Source organism: Porites lutea, chromosome 9 (assembly GCF_958299795.1).
Source record: "Porites lutea chromosome 9, jaPorLute2.1, whole genome shotgun sequence".
Lineage (NCBI taxonomy): Eukaryota > Metazoa > Cnidaria > Anthozoa > Scleractinia > Poritidae > Porites > Porites lutea.
This window is the reverse complement of record NC_133209.1, coordinates 25,373,353-25,392,822: the sequence shown is the minus strand read 5'-3', so window position 1 is coordinate 25,392,822 and position 19,470 is coordinate 25,373,353. Positions and strand designations below refer to the sequence as shown.

The 19,470-nt window shown below is 39.6% G+C and overlaps 1 protein-coding gene across 2 annotated transcripts; it reads left to right on the top strand.

Annotated features, from left to right (window-relative positions):
* The first annotated feature begins 294 nt into the window (after window positions 1-294).
* LOC140947206 (sterol regulatory element-binding protein 1-like) lies at window positions 295-18,620 on the top strand. Of its 2 annotated transcripts, XM_073396267.1 has the most exons (14): window positions 295-451; window positions 4,101-4,582; window positions 5,780-6,172; window positions 7,165-7,470; window positions 7,652-7,766; window positions 8,488-8,817; window positions 9,551-9,825; window positions 10,532-10,802; window positions 11,668-11,834; window positions 12,368-12,530; window positions 13,908-14,256; window positions 15,679-16,057; window positions 16,910-17,048; window positions 17,547-18,620. In XM_073396267.1, exons 1-14 carry the CDS (start codon window positions 322-324, stop codon window positions 17,768-17,770), a joined length of 3,723 nt encoding a protein of 1,240 aa, XP_073252368.1. In that variant the 5' UTR covers window positions 295-321; the 3' UTR covers window positions 17,771-18,620. The 2 variants fall into 2 exon arrangements, with proteins under 2 accessions (XP_073252368.1, XP_073252369.1); XM_073396268.1 differs by lacking the exon at window positions 7,165-7,470.
* The last annotated feature ends 850 nt before the right edge of the window (window positions 18,621-19,470 follow it).

The following is a 19,470-nucleotide window of genomic DNA, read 5'->3' as shown; positions in this document are numbered from 1 at the left end:
GGAAAGCTGTGTCTTCTGTGAAATTGGTTAGACCCGTTTTTTTCGCATATTATCTGTTTGGAAATGATTTCAAGTTTTCGCAGCGAAACCACAGGCCACCCTTTCCCTTTATAAAAAGTAGACGTCTACGATACACGTACACCGACTTGCTTTCTTGCAGAGTGGCGATTACCACCCGCAGCACTCCCGCGGGTTTCTTTCCTAGCTCAGGCCGAAAGAGGCGATGGGAAAAAGCTAGGAAGAAAACAGACGATGACACAACATCGTACGAGATCATCCGATCTGCGGATGCCCTGATTGGTTGAAACTGATTCCTCCGTTATGGAAGCCAAAATGGCGGACCCTTCTGGGGAAGGATGGCCTTCCTTTCTTGGTGAAACAATGTCGGATTTGAGAACGAATTTTAACAGTGATAAGGGGATGAATGAGCCCATGATTGACGGTTTCGACGGTAAGTCTTTTATTGTTATAATATCGGCTAGAAACCTTCGCAAAAAGTAACATTTTTTGGTTAGGTAACAAAGGTGATGGACTGCAGTTTCTCTTTGTTTACGCGCCAAATGGCTTTGTTTTCTTAATGAGCGGCAAATAAGTAGATCATTGTATGGCTTATTTTTCTGTTTGAGGATCGATGCATAAGCATTATGGGTTTTTCTCCTCGATCTATAATGTTGCTTTTGGTCGAACATTGTTGATGAATGAGCTGAAGTATGTAAGCTTTAAGCTTATGCTTTATCAGCACGCTTCTCACTACTTCCTTATATTGAAAAGTTAAAAATGTATTTAAATCCTTGCAGACTATATTCTCAATGAATTTGTGTCTATAGACATTTCAAAGACAAAAATAAAAGAAAAAACACACGCAGCACTTGTTACATGGACTTTCACTTTCAGAAGGATATTGCCTTTTACTTCCAAACCACAGCAACAAACATCTTATCAACCTCATGGATACAAAGTTTTGTTTGAAAGGATAAAATGTCGGTCAGGCGGCTGACCTTTGTTCACTGCTCTCGGCACTCGTGTTTTTCACTTGCTGTTGTACTTTTTTTTATATCTAAACATGCAGAGTACATGTGATTAGGTGATATGTAGACTTACATTGTAATTAAAAAAAATTGTACACAAATTTTTTTTTATTTACGTGGTTTTGAGGAACTTAGCAAATGTTTTAGAAGGCTACATCAGTCCTACTTTCTAAAGAAATCTTATGTTTTGGACCTTAATTTACTCCAGATTGATGACTTTATTATTTCACTTGGAAAAAATGTGCTGAACTTAACACTTTAATGACAGTCGTTGTTCTAGTTTCCTCTCTTTAATTTCCTGGGGACTGGATTAAACTGGGGCAGGGTTAATCCTTTAAACCCTAAGATCAAAATTTGAATTCTCATTTGTTGCCCCCATTCATTTCCTACAAAAGAATTGGGGAGAAGTTGATAAAGTATCAAGCAAATTCATCTTGTGTGATCATGTCCTTAATTCTCATGACCACTCTGTTTTACAAAGTATTGATATTACAAGAAGAAATTTGTTGCTGATCACTCTTAGGGCTTAAAGAGTTAAACCAGTTGCAGGCTTTGTTCCCAAAACCAGACCAATACCCAGGCTCTTAAAAGCTACAATAATAATTATTGTAGGGTTGTGTTATGGTGAGTTTCACAGTTTTTGGTCAAGCTAAGCTAGAATTGCGTGTATAACCAAAATATTCTCAGTCATCTGGTGGCATACTTTGGAAACTCTAAAAGAATGATTTTGTCAAAGTTTCAATAAAGAATGATCAGTTTTTGGTCACCCCATAAGTAAGGACCAACACTGGCAAATTTACCTTTGTATGTGAAGCCTCAAAATTATTGGAAACAGTACCTACAAACTTGGAACGGTTCTCTACTAGCAGTTTTGAAAAGCTTTATAAAAATCATCTGCTCAAATGTTAGCCATAGTTTCTTTTCTTCTCAATTTCCAATTAAAACTTACTTTGTAATTATATCTATCGGTATTATCTTTTTCTTGCTTATCTTAAAGTTGGAACTTTTTATTTTGGACTATTTTCTTTTTGGTTTTCATAACAATTCTTGAAAAGTAGGTTGAGTTTGATCGTCTGGGTGGACGTAGTCCTGAATAGGACTGTTGTTGTTGAGAGTGAATGACGTTTCGACAACCTGTGCGGTAGTTATCTTCAGAGTCAAAGTGAGTTGTATCACGCCAGTTGATGGTATCCTACTCTGGTTAGTGATCTGATTGGTCAATGACGTCGCGATTTTATTGGTTGTCTGTCAGTTAAGCCGTGATGTCATTGGCTATGAAGACTCGTAATCAGTAATAATAATAATTTAATAATAATAATAATTTTTATTGGTGTGTTTCGATCCGTCTATTGTCACAGTTAAACAGTCGTCTATTGTTAGTCAAATTGTCAGTTCTCCAGTCGTTCTCTCTTAGTTAGTTTTGCTTGATATCGTCAATAAGTCATTTGTATGGCGCTGGTAGATGTGGGCTATGATTCGGTGGCGTTTGTTCTAAGTTAATTAGTTTAACTTTGTGAATTAGTTTAATCTTAATATTTTTTTTTTTCCCTCCATTCTTTTCCTTATTTATAAATAAGCAGCAGCCAACTCCAAAGCTGTGCTACTTTGGCTGTTGCATACTGATTTAAAAAAAGTACATTTTAAATATATAATCTCTACCATTTCTATTCTATGGTTTCTTGTATTATGTCATTTTTTTCTCTGTACCTGAATAGTGTGAATAAAGATGATGATGATGATGGTTACGAGCAGTGAGACCTCATTTTAAAATACAGTCACCAATGGAAGCAAAATAATTGGCCAAATTAACGGGGTGACCATATTACAAGGCAGGATCAAATTTAGTGACTTTAGGCATCAGCTGTTGTTACCCTTTGATTGAAGAAAACGCAAAGCAGCTGTTTGATTAGTAAATGACTCAGGTTGATGAAATATTTCACAGGCATTTTGATTTCCTAAATTTAGTGTGATTGAGTCGACGTATTAACAGGGAGAAACAATTTTGGAAGATTACACTGTTTTGGATTTGATAATGTAGCCATTGGTCATAACAGTGACTGCCTTAACAAGATCTTTTTCCAAGAGAAAGTTAGGCCATTCAGGGCCAATAAAAATGATAAGTAATAATGAGGTGAGTGGCATGTGTCACTGAGGTCGTGGGGTTCCATGGTACTTTTAAAATTGTGATGTTTTGGATCATTGGCTGCTTACAGGTGGCAGTCACTTATTGAAGCTCTACTGTAAAGCATACTTAGAGTAAGGGAGAGGATAGAAAAAAGGACAAAAATGCTCATAAACATTAAGCACAAAGACTTACACTAATTATTTAAACCTACAACACAAAACTTGCCTTTTGCCTTTTGGCTTTTCTGTGTGCTGGGAAACTCCACAGTATACATAAATAACCCATCCCAAAGGACAATTGTGCCATTTAAACTTGCTTAGGTTATAATTTATTAGCCAAGGAAAAACCATTTTTGACAATTATCTAATTTCATCTACTTGAGACGTTTTACAGTCGAAGTTCTCGTAAGCAACCACCTCGGAAATTTGGAAAAGTGGTTGTAACTAGGGCTGGTCGCTTACAAGAATGAGTTCTCGTAAGTGACCGTATGATAAAACAATAGTGCATGGGTGGTAGCTTATGAAAGCTTCAGAAACTCATTAATGATTCACAAAGAAAAAACAAAAGAAATTAATGTTTAATGAGTTTCTGTATATCCAAACTTTATTGAACTTTTACAAATACAATACTGCACCACTGTATAAGATCTTTATCATTAGTGCAGTGTGCTTTTTCATTGTAGTGTTGATTTTCATGAATAAGACTCGAGTGGTCGATTACAAGAGCTTAAAAACAAACGAAAAGTCCAGTTGGGTAATCCCAAAAGTGGTCATGGTCGCTTACTAGAGTGTTTCATTATAATGTTTAAGTTGCACTTCATACAGGGTTTCACAACTTTAGGTGGTCGTAACTTGAGCTGGTTGCTTACTAGAGTGGTCGCAAGGAGAGCTTCAACTTTACTTGACATTTGTTAAATCTCTTAACTTAACTTCTTTTTTGTTATTTAGAGAGATTTTTGGACTTCCTTTGTGGACCAACTTCAGAACTTAATGGCACAACAGCAGGAGTCAACATAAAGACTGAACCACCAAACTCTGTTCTTTCGCCACCCATAACTCCTCCTGAATCATCCATGGCCATAGATGAGGACTGTTCATCTTTCAATTTTGAAGACTATCTTTCAAAAGCTACACCCCAGCAAGGACAATCAGTACTGTCACTCTTACAATCTCCCATTGCAGTAAAACAGGAGGAGAACTTAAATGTAAATGGTAGTACAGCCCCTCTGCAAAGCCAGAACACAGCTACACAGCAGCTGCTTAATTTACTTCAGGGACAGAAGAACCAACAGGGACTACAAACCATGCATAACACAAGCTTAGAGCAACTTCTTCGGGAACCTTCAATTCTAGCTCCAGCCTCTCGAACTCCTGTTGTCACAGCTCCGCAACCATCTGTCACTCAACAACAGTCAGTTATAACCCAACAGGTAGGAAATGCAAAAGCTTTCACTTTCAATAAACCTGGCACCTGAAATAAACCTGAAAGTATTGTACTTTAAAATAATGATCATTTACCTGCTCCTTCCCATGACTTCTGATGATGTTGCTCAAACTTTGGGACAAGAGAATCTGTATCAATCCTCAGATATACAGTGTACAATGTATGTTGCTTTATTAAAATTAAGTCCGAGCATCTGGCAATAGACAGAGATTCTGTGGTCAGGGAGAAGACAGGGAAGACAAAATTTTTTCTCGATTGGCAAAAATGATCAGCGTACCGAATCCATGCAGTAGTCCTTATGTATTCTACAATGTTATTAATTTCTCCGTTGTGGGTAAAATCCTTACTCAGCTTAGATCAGTATTCAACCTATTTTGGTTGAGAATTTCTATTGTTTGGTTGCCCAAATTATTCATAGGAGACAAAGGAAATATGGTGGTTAACCTGAAATTGGATTTTACCAGGAAATCGTAGCCCTTTAACAATAAAATTGTACCTTAATATTTCCAATCCCATTCACTGTACCTGTGAGCTAGTGATGTTTACAATAATAATAGCAGATAATGATAAGAGGATAACGTAATGAATTCTGCAGAAAAATCAACAGAAAGAAGCTCTAAATAAAGTTTATCCCATAAGCAAATATGAGGATGGTGTGAGGTGCTGTGAGGCTGGTGGAGCCCTAAACTGCGGCCAAGTGCATTGTGTAACCTCAATAACCCTGAGAGTGGCATCCACCCAGGCACTGTCTTGCTGCTAATCATACATATCATAATAAACTTACTGTAGGGGGGAGAGGGTGGGGAACAGAAAAGACACTTTGCACAAATGAGCCACAACAGGCAACAACATGCAATGGCTTGACCTCAAGAGAATGGATGTGAAAAGACCCAAAATCCCCTTTGACACAATTAGGGTGCCCCGCATATCTCTGATGAGAGACAGCTAGCCAGCCATTTCACGAGTTTAACTTAGCCCAAATTCCATTATTTTAGCCACATAAGTGATGGGGTACTGTTTAAAGTCCTTTTTGGATGTCAAGGAGGTGGTGCTCCTGATATACAATGTAGGGTTTCATAGATGAGGGAGAGGGAAAACGAGGGAGTAGTCCGGGATGATCTTTTCACTTTGTTGACTGGTAACCTTGAAATAAACTTATCTGATCTTGTTGTACCTTCAACAGACTCCACAAACTACTCCCCAGCTTTTGCAGCTTTTGATACAGCAACAGCAGCAACAACAGCAGTTGCAGAAACAGCAACAGCAGCAGCTGCAACAACAATTATTGCAGCCCAAACCACAGCCACCACAGCAGCCTGCTCAGCCTATGTTGAATCAGACTGCTATCCTCCAGCAATTATTGCAGCACCTTGGTGTGTGGCCAACGCAGCAGCCTCCATCAACACCACAGCAACAAGTGGTGGTTTCTGAAGGACAGTCATCACCACAGCAGCAAGTTCCATCGCCTGTGTCTGTGTCCTCAGTGTCGTCAACACCAGGATCCCCTCTCCAGCCAACTTCTCCTGTTTCACCTGTTAAAGTGAATGTCCAAGCTTCAAGTCCACAGGCACAACAAGTATGTTGAGGGTTTTTACAGTTTATTTTGTGAGCAAGTGCCTGTTAAATAACAGAAACACTGTTGGAAGCTCCGGAAACATTGCTTGGTGTGCAAAATGAAGCATACAATGTAGTTCACGAAGCCAAACAAACACACTTATTATTTTATATTATCTAATTTTGTTCTTATTTGGTATATCATACTCCTTTTGAGCACTGACACAGGAAAAATAACAGATTCCCATTTTTGGATATTTTAGGGTATTTAAAGAATACCCACAAAAATCCCAAATTTGGAAGAGTGAGACAAGTCCCAATTAGGGAACTTGGTTGGGAATTCCCTGGTTGGGACTTGTCTCACTTTGCCAAATTTGGAATTTTTATGGGTATTCTTTAAATTCCCTAAAATATCCAAAAATGGGAATCTGTTATTTTTTCCTGTGTGAGAATCCTTGAAAATGTGCAAGTTCAAAATAATATATGACCCTTAACCCTTGGACTTTCAATTGCAGTTTTAAAGAATATACTGTAGTTGTTTAGGCATTTGACTGTGCTAAATGGCTTGAAAAGTGTTGATTTTCTTAATGCTGGGTAACTTTGTTGGGTATTGCAAGCTGAGGCTATTTTTGATACTGGGCCCAGTTGTCTGAAGACCAATTAGCTCTTAACCTAGGGTTAAATTTAGCCCCGGTATCTTTTCTTTTGTTCAAAAGCATTTTCTGGGATACTTTTCTCTGATATTTTTAATAGCATCCAGTCATCAACTTGTTGACAAAAAGAGTTAAACAGAATTTACTTTTTAAGCTTACATATCTGACTTCAAATTTTGCGCTAACCCTGGTTTATCTTAACCCAGCTTTGAACAACCCAGCCCTGGTTTTCTTTTTCAAGATTTACCAATATTTAGTAAGTCCAAATTAAGGCTCTGCCTTAGAGTCAAGTATTTTCTCTCCAAGTAGTACTTGTATTACTCACAGTCAGTGGTTAAATAACAACTTACATCATTTCCAGTCTCAACTCCAAACTCAAGTTGTCAAGTCAGAAGCTCCTGCAACTGTTATCGGAACCTTAGACTTGAGTCAGTCTACACTTCAACCCACCCTGTCTCAGGGCCCCAATGGTGTTCTAACAGCAACGATACCCATTGTTTTGGATGCTAACAAGATACCTATAAGTCGCCTGGCCAACTCCAAGGGACAAAGTGGTGTTAAAACTGAAAAGCGCTCAGCTCATAATTTGATCGAGAAGCGTTACCGAACTAGTATCAATGACAAAATTGTGGAGTTGAAAGACCTTGTTTGTGGGCAAGATACGAAGGTAGGCTTAGTTAAGTCTCAATACTGATTTCTTGATTGAGCTGATGTTATGTTATAAAAGCAACATCTTTTTGGTTACTCAATACTGATTGTAACAAAAATGATTTTTTGGAAAGCTTTCCTTCTTGATTATGTATTCCCACGCTTTCTGTTCACTAATTGTCTGTTTCTTTCTATTTCAGATGAATAAAGCAGGTATTTTGAGGAAGGCAATAGAGGTCATTCATAAACTTCAAAATGATAATGCACGACTCAAGCAGGAGAACATAGCTCTAAAAATGGAACAGCAAAAGAGAGGTGCATTTCTTTCCAAACTCATTGAATTAATTTTCAAATACACAACATCCTTTTATTAAATCAACTTGAATTTGTTGAATGTATAATTATACCATTGTATAGTCATGAACATGAGCTAGAATCACCCCATGGCTCACAGTTGCATGCAGCCTGGTTCCACGTGAAATAGGTAGACTGTTTTTTTAAAGTATTGGTCAAAGTTATTCTGCAAAGCAGCAGCAAAGCAAAACTCAGAAAGCTGAGTTATGCAATCACATGGAAGCCCTTGTAGACCTGCACAAGCCTGCACAAGCCTGCCTGCCTGGGGCTCGACTGCTGATTCACTAGTGAAGTCTCAAGGTTAACCTTGCCTAAGTTACAATTTACTAGGCAATTTTGCATGATCGTACTCCTCCTCTTCATAGGTAGCTAAAGTGTCAAGTCTGTCCCCATTAGGGAAAGAAATGTTACCTAGTCAGGCTTTTTTGGTTTTATTTTCCTTTCATTTCCAATAAAAAAGTTTGGGGGTTCTTGCTCATAGTAGCCCAACATTTTCACCTGTGTTGTTTTCAAACTGTGTGAGCAAAAAAGACTAAAAATTCACTGTGAATCACAACACCTGGCAGTTGTGATAATGTATAAACTCATGAGCCTTTAAAAATCCTTTAGCCATGTGACTAAAAATGACAACTGTAAACAGTCGACATATTTTTCATGGATTGTGGGTCTTTCTCTTTGCCAGAAACCATCAGTGAGCTTGTAAGGAAGCAAAAGGAACAGCAGACAAAACGAGAAGTAACAGAAGATACTGTCATGACTGAAACATCAGCCACCCAGAAACAAGACAACAGTGACGTGGAAGAAGTCAGCAAGACCAGTAGCATAATACCAAACCCATTAACTCCACCCACACCTGACTCTCTTACAAAAGACAAGACACAAGTCAAGGTGGAGGCTCTTCCTGTCAGTAGCTGTGGAATGATGGATCGCACTCGTGTAGCTCTGTTTGCCTTCATGTTTACCTTCTTGTTCATTAACCCACTGAGTTATGTCTTTCCCCAACTAGACAAAGGTACAGCATTATTTTCTCTCCTAGAAGGACGTATTGCCATCAAAAAGTTTTGAAAGTCCCTCCATTCCTTAACCCATTTAGTTTTTAGTACAAAAAACCTAATATCCAACCCATAAATTATTGTTAACATTATGATAATTTTTCACAAAAATAATAATTATGCAGGAATTCAGACCTCTCACATTTTGATAATTACCCAGGACCTTTGTTTCCTTGCCTTAAGTAATGATTTAGTTACCAGATAACATGTATCCACCCTTTCCCATTGGACAAGTGAGGTTAAAAACTTAGGCTCCATTCACACCAAAGCTTAAACATGCTGTTTGGTTGAACATGGTTTAGATTAATAATTTGTTTTCTTCATGAAATCTGCTTACTGTACTTTTATCAAATGCAAATTTAGTGCAATTACATAACGTGTTAAGGTTCATTTGAATTCTGTGCAAAAGCATGTGTTCTCATTTTCAGTTACTGCTTTTCACTTCTTCCTTTCCTGTTTCTTTGGTGTGAATGGAGTATTACATCTACTTGCCCCGGAAAAATGGACAGGACTTTCTTTGAGCCCTGTATCCATTCCAGTCTGTCTATTAATTAAATTTAAATTTTCTGTTAAGTCCAAACGTTTCGTCCCTAAATGGCAATGAAACGTTTTAAAACTTATGGTAAGCTGCATGTAGCTTTCTGTTTAAATTCGTTTAGAAATACTGAAGTGACTTTTTCATTCTTTCATCAGACCTGCTATTCTCTAATTCGGAAGTAAATGAAAGGCACGCATCGCATGCTGGTGCAAGAACCTTGAATTCCATTGGCAGTGCCAGTCTTGTACCACAGGATAACTGGCTACAGAGTGTTGCTCTGTTTGCAATCAAATGGTTGCTTCATGGAGTTATAGCCCTAGCAGTATTAGTGCGCATCTTTGTATTTGGTGAGCCTGTCACACGACCACACTCTGACAATGCTGTGCTGTTTTGGAGGCATAGAAACCAAGCAGAAGCAGATCTTGGCAAGGTACTTTAACTGAGTGTAGCAGAAATTATTATTGTTCTGTAGCAAGATGATTAAACTATTTTCATAATGTCATGAGTATAAAAAGTTTCTGAAAGATTGGTCAACCTGATGAAGTACAAGCCATGTGCAGGTGCTGCTGTGTTGGCAGCAAATCTTAGCCACCACACAGCATGTCTTAAAATAGACCCAGTTTCCAGATCTATTTATTTTTTAACTTTTTACATGGTCAAGTTAGTGAAAATCTGTTAAAAAGAGTGCCTTAAAATTTGCTAAGTTTCCTAATGTGAGAGTGATTTGCTGAAAACTAACAAGGATATGGCTCTGCAGAGTCACTAATTTTTCCAGACTTTGTACAGTGGAGGGCAAGTTTGTACCCCTTCCTACACAAACACTGTCATTTTTAAAAGTTGAAAATACCTTGGAAGGGTCCCTTCCTAAAAAGAAAAGGGTTTCTTCACTTCTCTCAGCCTAATGCATTGCATTAATATTTCATCAATTTAAACTACATTGGTGTTTGGTCAAGAAAAGCTATTGAATTTGAATTGCTGAAAGTGAAAGAGGTTTTAGACGGTGGTTGATTGTTGTTTCTTCTGCCATTATGTTGTTATAGAGCTGTTTCAAATTCATATTAGCAATGACCAGTCTTTCAATAACGACCGTTCATGATCTTTCTTCTTTTTCTCTCTCTTGTTTTTTTTTTCCTCAGGGAGACACCATGTCAGCATCAAGGCACCTACAGATCTGCCTGACAGCTCTGAAACGCCCACTTCCAGTCTCCAAGCTTGATGTGGCCTGTGGCCTGATTTGGCAGGTAATGCGTCATATCCTGCACAGACTATGGATTGGATCATGGCTTGTCTCTGCTGCTGGTGGGATTAAGCTACGAGGCAGAAGCAAAGATGACAAGGAGCATGTTAAACTCTCTGCAAAGGATGCAGCCATGGTTTATCATCAGCTTCATCAACTGAGTCTCACAGGTGAGCAGTGATCAATGTATGGAAGCTTACATTAAACTGCAGGCATCAAAAGATAGAAGAGATCGATGGATCAAGGGTTGGATCGATTGCAGTTAAAAAATGCTGGCCTCAAATTTAATAAGTGCTGCGGTGCTTATTCGATAGACTTTCTCAAAGCCTGTTTCTGGTTTTGGCTGTTTAGGTGGTCAGCTGGGAAACAGACTTTTCTTGCCTGCAGCGCGCTATTTTTTTTACAATGCACAGACTGGTTACTAGTATTGTTAATTGGGACATGTTGTTTCTGACAAGAAAGGGTTGAAGGTTTTCTTGAGGCCATGTTAGGGTAAAAATTCCAACAAGCAACTTGGCCTTAAAACAGTGATGTAAGACTAGATAAAATGGCGACAAACAACATAAAATTGGGAAAAGAAAGGTTTGAAGGTTTTCTTGAGGCTATGTTAGGGTGAAAATTCCTACAAGCAATAAAACTGTGACATAAGACTAGATAAAATGGCGTCAAACAACATAAAAATGGGTTAAATACTGACATGCCTTACTCCTCGAAACGTGAAAACGATTGTATTTAAATTCAGACTGGGGACATACAATGTACATACCCCCCCCCCCCCCCCCAAGAGGTCTTCTTTCTTAGCTATTCTTAACTTCTCTTATCAAATCCAAGCTTATCAACCAAGCATAACTCCTTTTAAGTTTGTCAGTAAAAAAAAAAAGGGGAAAATAGGCAAATTAGTACTTCATTTATACATTCCAAGGCAAGAAAATCATCAGTTGCTATTCAAGCGTAGAGGTGATTGAGATTTCATATTGTGCTACATGTAACGTTTTCCTATAAAGTCTTTCAGTGGGATCATTTTGTGTGTTCTAGGTCATGTGTCCATGGATGGCTGGCGTTCATCATTCCTTGGCCTGGCAGCTATGAACTTGGCAGAGTCAGCCGATAAACTCGTAAGCTTTGAAGTCCTGTCCGAGATCTACGTATCAGCTGCAATTCAAATAAGAAGTTCATTTCCTGATGGACTTCACTTCATTGCGGTAGGTTATGCCACTCTGAGTAACTGCAAGTAAGGCTTCATAGATTTACTTAAGTCAGGATAAGATCGGCCTGTGTTGCAGCTGGCCTACACTTCGTCTAAATCATTTGTATAATAGCCCAGGCAGTGTAGAGTGTCTGGAACAAAGGCTAGGGGAAGATACGCTTTCTTAGCGTGAGAAAACAGCTGACATTATGCGATGCAGCTGGTGGTTTCCTAATGAAATGACGTATGAGAAAGGAGTGCAGAAATTCCATACTGATGATGTGTCACTACCCAGATCTTAGTAGTGGCACGTCATCAGTATGGAATTTCTGCGCTCGTTTATCAGACCTTAAACCACGGGTGGCTGTTTTCTCATGCTAACACTTTGTCAGACCTTGACTTAATACAGTCAAACTTCAGTTCATTAAGTTGCCACCTATGAAGTGGCTACCCTGTATTAAGTGGCCAGTATACACAATCCTGAAATAACTTAAATTAAACCTCTGTACCTCTCGAAATAAAAATTTCTTGTTCTTTGTTATCTACCAGAGGTACTTTCTTAGTCGTGCACAGACATCTTATGGAGCCAGCGGCAAAACAGTTCCAGCTTCTCTACAGTGGCTTTTCCAACCCAAGGGACACCGTTTCTTTGTGAGCAGAAAATGGTCGTGTAAAGCAGGAGACAGCATGTGGGCCAGTGTCAGTAATAAAGGTAAGAGCTACAATGTCTTGAATAAGCGGGTTGTCAGTTACTGAGAAGTTAACAACCTGTGTCTCTAAATGGAAGTGGGTGTGCGGGATGTCCAGGGGCTTCCACTTTTGACAAAGCCAGCTACTGGACCGAGTTACACCCCCATGGCTGGTAAACCTGCACCTTCCAGCCATGAGCCCCCATGCCAGTGGAACCAGGTTCCTGTCACACTGATTAATCAGTGGAATAGTAAAGGAGGGGGGAGAATAGGGGTAAATGCATATTCCAAAGGCTAAAGGAAGCGAGTAGCTTCCAGGAAAACGCTGTAAGCACATGAAGCTGATGCGCCGCCAAAACAGTACTGCACTCCCACGCTAATCCCGTGGGCAAAGCATGGCTGACCATGCTTGAGCCACCACACTGACCCCTGACTGACATCAAGAAACTGCACTCCTTGTTGTTAACTTCTTTAAATTTCATTTAACTTCTGAGAGACCTTTGCCAAAATCTCAAACAGAAATGTTTTACGTCTGCTACTTGTTTGCCACCGTTAGTCTCGGATCCTGGATCCTTAGGTAAAGGTAGCAACTGAGGGAACAGTTTAATCTCAGTTTCTGATAATAAGAGCAGTTGATGGCTTCTAATGATTATGGGTCATCCTCCATGTGTGGCCCCTCTCAACCACCTACAATGTATGCAAAATATCCAAATAAATTTACCGAGGATGACACTTGTCCGTTTCGCCGTCGTCGGATCGTATGGTCCCTGGTGTTGGGAAGCGAGTGCTCTCGCTACTACCGCGCCATCCCCGCTCCCCCATTGTTCATAACTTTATTCATTTACAACAACAACAACAAATTTTATTGAAAATTGGAGAATAACTAATTACATTACTTTCCCACCCGCAAATAGCTTATAAACTAATCGAGGCGGGGGGAGCTGAAGACATATTACAAAACAAGATTTAAATGTAGATGGACTAAATAACAGTGAAGACACTACTATACAGTAAATAAAATTTAAACTAACATAAAACAAGACAAGGACATAACGATTACGAAGAGAGGCTAACCTAAAGTATTAAATAACTTAATAAGACGGGAGACTTCGACATAATCATCTTCTGACCGCAAGAAATTTAGTAATAATTCCTTTATTTTTTTACGAAAGGACGAACGTGTAAGTATTTTAATCCAATAAGGAATAGAGTTCCAAATTTGGGCACCGATTCTCGTGAAAAAGGCATACATTTTATCGGTTCCAGAGAACTTAACATAAAACGAGTCGCTAGAGACAGATCTTGTTCTGTAGTTTCATTTTGCCTTGGTGTTGTTATTGTTTTATTTGTTTTAAACTAGGACGTTTTTTTTTTCATCAATAACTGTTGATTGGTTTCAGTTGATCCAATTGCCCATGTCAGCCAAGCTTTCAGGGAGCACCTTCTGCGCTATGCACTCTCCTCTATTGTACTACCCACCTCCAGTGATGAGAACTCATCTGGTAACGAGAGTGCTCGTGATGCCCTGCATTTCCTGCACATGCTGAATGAGTGTGCTTCTACCAGTAGAGACTCTATCAACATGTCATCATCATCATCATCATCAGCTGCTGTCAGTGATGATGAGGTGGCCAAGTGGTGGGTAGCAGTAGGAATGGTGGCTGTTCACTGGCTGAAAGGCGAGGATGAAGCTGCCGAAAGGTTTTACAGTACCGTGGAAAGCGTTCCCAAGAGCTTGTGGAATGCAGAGTAAGTCTAATTAGTTTTCAGTTTCGTTTGTTGTTTGGTATTGGGGAGCTGAAACAACCACAACAACCACAACAATTTTTTTTATGAGCAAAACAACAGCTCTCCTAATGCGACGTTTTATTGAGGACCCGAACATACGACGGTGACTTTCCTTTCTCTGTTTGAACCTGGATAAATTTTCTCAAGAATTCAACTCCAAGAAAAATCGCCTCTATTTGACAAATCGAGCGGTTCCAAATTGACGCGATGTAGTTTGAAAGGACGTAAATTACTTTTTTATCGACGTTTTTACTGCCGTCGTCATCGTCGTTGCTTAAGCTCCCTATTCTCAGGTAGTATACATACGTGCGTGCATTGCGATCTGTCCCCAAGAATATCGGGGCTTAGGCCTCGTCTACACGTGTCCGAATATTTTTGAAAAGGCCACGTGACGCGTGTCCCCCGTTGCGCGTGTTTCGCGCTCCTCGCTCGTTTGCGGTTGCCTTCACTCGCCTGAAAAATGCGAAAAACTAACGCCTGTTCTACAGGCTGAAAAAGGGTCAATCTCTGAGCCTAGAAATACCTGAAAAGTATAGAAATATCACTCGCGTGAATTCGTTCAAAACGGAGTTATCAGAAAATTATAGGTTGGACTCTTGTGTGAGTTAGGCCTAGGCCAAACGTTGAACTTTTTATGAGACGAACCAAACTCTGATTTGAGTCGACTTATGTTAAGTTAAGATCGTCTGTTGGGGCAGACGTCAAACTTAGAACGCGTCGAACCAATCAGCTGAATCAGACCAAAAAGCAATTTTGGCCGTCCAGTGGGTGTTAGGTAATAAATTTTCTCCGGAACGAGGCTAGATATAATATATAATATATATTTTTTAAATTATTAGTTTAGTTCGTCGCATTTGAAGATCGAAGTTTGTCCCGGAGACGATCATCAGACGTTCTATCCGTCTGCTTCAGACGGATAGAACGTGTTGGACGATCCAAACTCATTCAGGGGACCTTAACTGAGCCAGAAGTCGAACTTTTCATGAACTTAACTCACTAAGTTTGGTTCGTCTCATGAAAAGTTCGACGTTTGGCCTAGACTTTGGTACAATGGATCCTCTTCTCACACGGCCCTTGTAGAGAGGTTTAACCCTTTAAACCCTAATATCAAAATTTGAATTCTCATTTGTTGCCCCTATTCATTTCCTATAGAAGAAGTGGGGAGAAGTTGATAAAATATCAAGCAAAATCTTGTGTGATCATGTCCGTATTTATCATGACCACTCTGTTTTACAAAGCATTGATATTACACGGAGAAATTTGATGCTGATCACTCTTACGGCTTAAAGGTTTAAACAAGAGTCAATTTATGGACTGTGGCTGTTAGTGGATTTTCGATTATATTAATTAAATTATCTTTTGAAAACATTGTTTCTCTTTCAGAGACCCTGTGGCAAACTCCAGAAATCCATTAGCAAAAGCAATTCTAAGAGCATATCTAGCCAAGAAGCGAATCGTTAAGGGAGACTTGACACCTGACTCGCTTGAAGATTGTTTGCAGCTGTGTTGGAAGTCCGGTGCTCATTTGGCGGAAAGCATCAACCTTGGTTCCTCGCTTCATCACTCCGGCGTAAGCCGGCTGCATCAGCTGGCACAGCTGTTGTGCTGTGATTGGTTGTTAGGTACTAGAAAGGATATCTGGGAGTTCTCGCAAAAATCGAATCCCAACCAGTCAGTCGATCCTGTGGAACTACGGTCATTTCAGAGTGATCTTGATAGCTTGCAGAAACTCACTCATAATGTCCCTGCGGCACTTCCAAGGGTAAGGCGCAGAATCTTGTATTAATTGTACTAACAAGGCTGGGTTCTAAAATGGAGTTCTAAGCTAAGAACCTCATAAGGCTTATGTATGTAATAGTTTTTTTTACTGTGAACGGTGCCAAAAACACATAACATGTATTTGCTTAAAACAAACCAGATAGGCCGTTTCAAACGTCGAACTGTACTTGTGCCGAATCTAATGCAAATTTTCTCCATTAGCATCAAATTCCCGATCGACGTTTGACACGTATCTTTGTTAAACTTCGACGTAGATGGGTGTTCGTTTCAGCTCCCGGTGCTCGTCTCACACAGTTTCTCATCTTCCGCTTTAAAAATTTGTTTACTAAAGTAAGTGGCGACAAGTTGCAACTTTCCTTTTAGACAGGACTTCGTACCAATTTTCTGTTGCATCTCCACGAAAAATCTCAAAACGTTTTATAGCAGAAGTGCATAAGGAGTTTATGCGCTAACAAGGACGGCCTTGACATAAGCATAAACTTGAGAACAAGAATCTCAAAACCTTGCGTTCTTCTTCTGCTTATGCTTATGTCACGGCCGTCGTGACCAGTGCGTATTAAAGCTTCTATACTCATCCTTATTCTTATGCTTTTGCTTATGTCACGGCCGTCGTGACCAGTGCGTATTAAAGCTTCTATACTTATCTTTATTCTTATGCTTATGCTTATGTCACGGCCGTCGTGACCAGTGCGTATTAAAGCTTCTATACTCATCCTTATTCTTATGCTTGCGTTATTCTTACTCTTATGACCGTGCTCATGCTTGTGCTTGCGTTACTATTAAGGACAGGGTCACAAGGATTAACGCTAAAGTTTTCTTTTTTGTATTTTTTTAGCTTTATTTGTACGAGGCTGTAACACGTCTAATGGCAGGAGCTAACCCTACAGAGACACATCATTTGCTACAGAGGAGTACACTAAGACAACGAGTGGTCACCTCCTGTCACCATGAGGGACATCACCATGGAGACGCAGGTACATTAGCACTGATAAATACTATGTCTATTTTCTCCTTTATTTCAAAATAGACACACTTGCATAGAGATTTTGTTTTCGCCCCTTGTGTCATTAAATAAAGAACTTTAGATCCGAGCACGAGAAAGACTTCGAAGAGGAGATTTGACTTGTTTAAGTTTTTTTTCGCGTATTCTTAAAAAATACACACCCTGTTAACACCTTTTTTTTTTGAGGAGGTTAAGCCCTTTTCTCATCGCAAAATGATAAAAAGTACTAACATTTGATAACTTGTTACCGTCGTCACTACGTCATTAGAGACTGGCCTTAGATTCGAGAACGAAGATGACTACGAGTACGAGATTTCTCAATTCTAAGTAGTGCGCGCGCATGAACCAGCGTCATTTTGGTGTGAAAACGTGTTAGCCGTCGTCATTCTACTACGAGTTTTGAGCTTTTAAACTTTTTTCTTGTGATAGTTTAATGGATCTAAAAAAACTTCGTTTCCTCCATGTACAGACTATGAAGAAGAACGCACTGGGGTAACAGGAGAGCGAGAGAAGGCAGCGGCCCTCATGATGGCTTGCCGACATCTTCCACTGCCATTTTTATCCGGTCCGTGCCAGAGGAAAAAGATGCTCGTCGAAGCTGCAACTTCCCTGGAAAAAATCGGTGACAAGAGAGCGCTGCAGGAGTGTCAGCAACTCCTGTTACAGCTTAATTCAGTAGCAGCTATTGAGTAGCAAACGGTTTTTCTCTCCCCTCAGTTTTTGTCCGAGGTTAGAGCATTTCAATCCGTTCTTTTGCTTTAAGTAAGTGAGTTCGTTATGCATTCTCGTGCTATTAAAAGCTGCATAGAGCAACGCCATACACAATGTTGCAGTTTGTTTTAGTTTTCCGAAACTTATTCCACTTGCAACCTGAGGAGATTTGGTCATCAACAATGGACTGACCTAAGCCTCTTTCCTTGCTCGTTTCCTCCTTTTTCGCGCGTGTCCTCCTCTGTCGCGCGCATTATTCATCTCGCGCTTGCTCCTGCCATGCGGGCTAGAGAGAACGGAGAAAATCTTTCCAATCAAAAAAGGAAATTAGTTGGATGATATGCGTTATGTTACATTGGTGAAACGATCATCAATCCCTCGTGGTTATTAATTTTATTTATACCAGTTATTATTTTTGAGTGAAGATTTATTTTATTGTCTTGAGTGCCATGAGTAAAAAGAAACCCTATACTAAGTATTTGTTAATCGGGACCTCGTTTAATCATGGCAGATTTCTAAAATAAAGGGTAAAGTGTCTTAAAATGTTTAAAGTCATGCAACGATGGTGTCGGTTTTCGTCAGGCGTTACTTAGCGATTACTTGCCTTTAATCTCGTCCCATGTTTTGGGATATCTCATGATTGTAAAAGACAATGTTATTTGCGAGCGTGAGAAGCCTGTTTTAGTTTTTCGTCCGTGTAGACAAGTAAAAAAGTGAAACTTATGTTTTTTTAAAAAAAGGTATGGTAAGAAAAACAGTCATACATTTTAATAATTAATATATCTTGTAGGAAGTTGAAACAAAAAACGAATAAACTTCTTTTTTCACTATACTACGCCCATATGACGTTTCTTGTGATTAAAGAGCATAATTTTCACCTCATCGTCTGTAGTGCAGACGTTTACGCTAGGAAGACTGGGGAGAGTGGAAAGTGCAATGGTACATGGCCAAACCGCTCCTCTATTGCCATTCCTATGCAACCTCGTCCCCAGGGCTTTTCCCTTAAAAAATGGGTGGCCCCACCCATTTTTTAAGGGAAAAGCCCTGGGGACGAGGTTGATTCCTATGGTGTTTCGGACAGGTGCAATAACCAAATGACGTAATACAAAAGATTGAAAAGAGGATGAACAATACATCACAACACAAAAGCGAACCAACAATGGCTCCCGCAGCCTCTAATGCAGTGCTTGCGCTTCGAACCCCCGTCTCCCCCCCCCCCCCCCGCCTCGACTTCAAAAACAACTAAATCCGGTGCCCTGCTGATGGTCATACAGAGAAAGGAAGTGAAAAAGAATTGAAGATTCACCGAAGCGCATATGATGACATCGTGTTGTTAAGATGAAAGGAAGGTTGTTGAGAGAGCATTCGTTATAACGACAAACTTTATTCGTGGCATTAAAATGAAAAGGAGAAAGAAATTCACTCTAGTTACATTAGTTCCTACTCGAGCTAATCTGATAACCATCCTGTTGGTAACAGGACACGTCACCCACTTCTAACATAGTATTGTTTGTTTTCAGCGTAGGTAGAAAAAGAATCTGCTCAAACTGGCTTTTATTTTTTCTTTCTTTCTTTCTTTCTTTTTTTTTATTTGACGCACTCTTGCCGGGCAAAGAAAGGAAATGATTCGAAGTTAAAACGGCCGGAACCGGCAATCTCATTTCATTTCTTTCATAGATTCC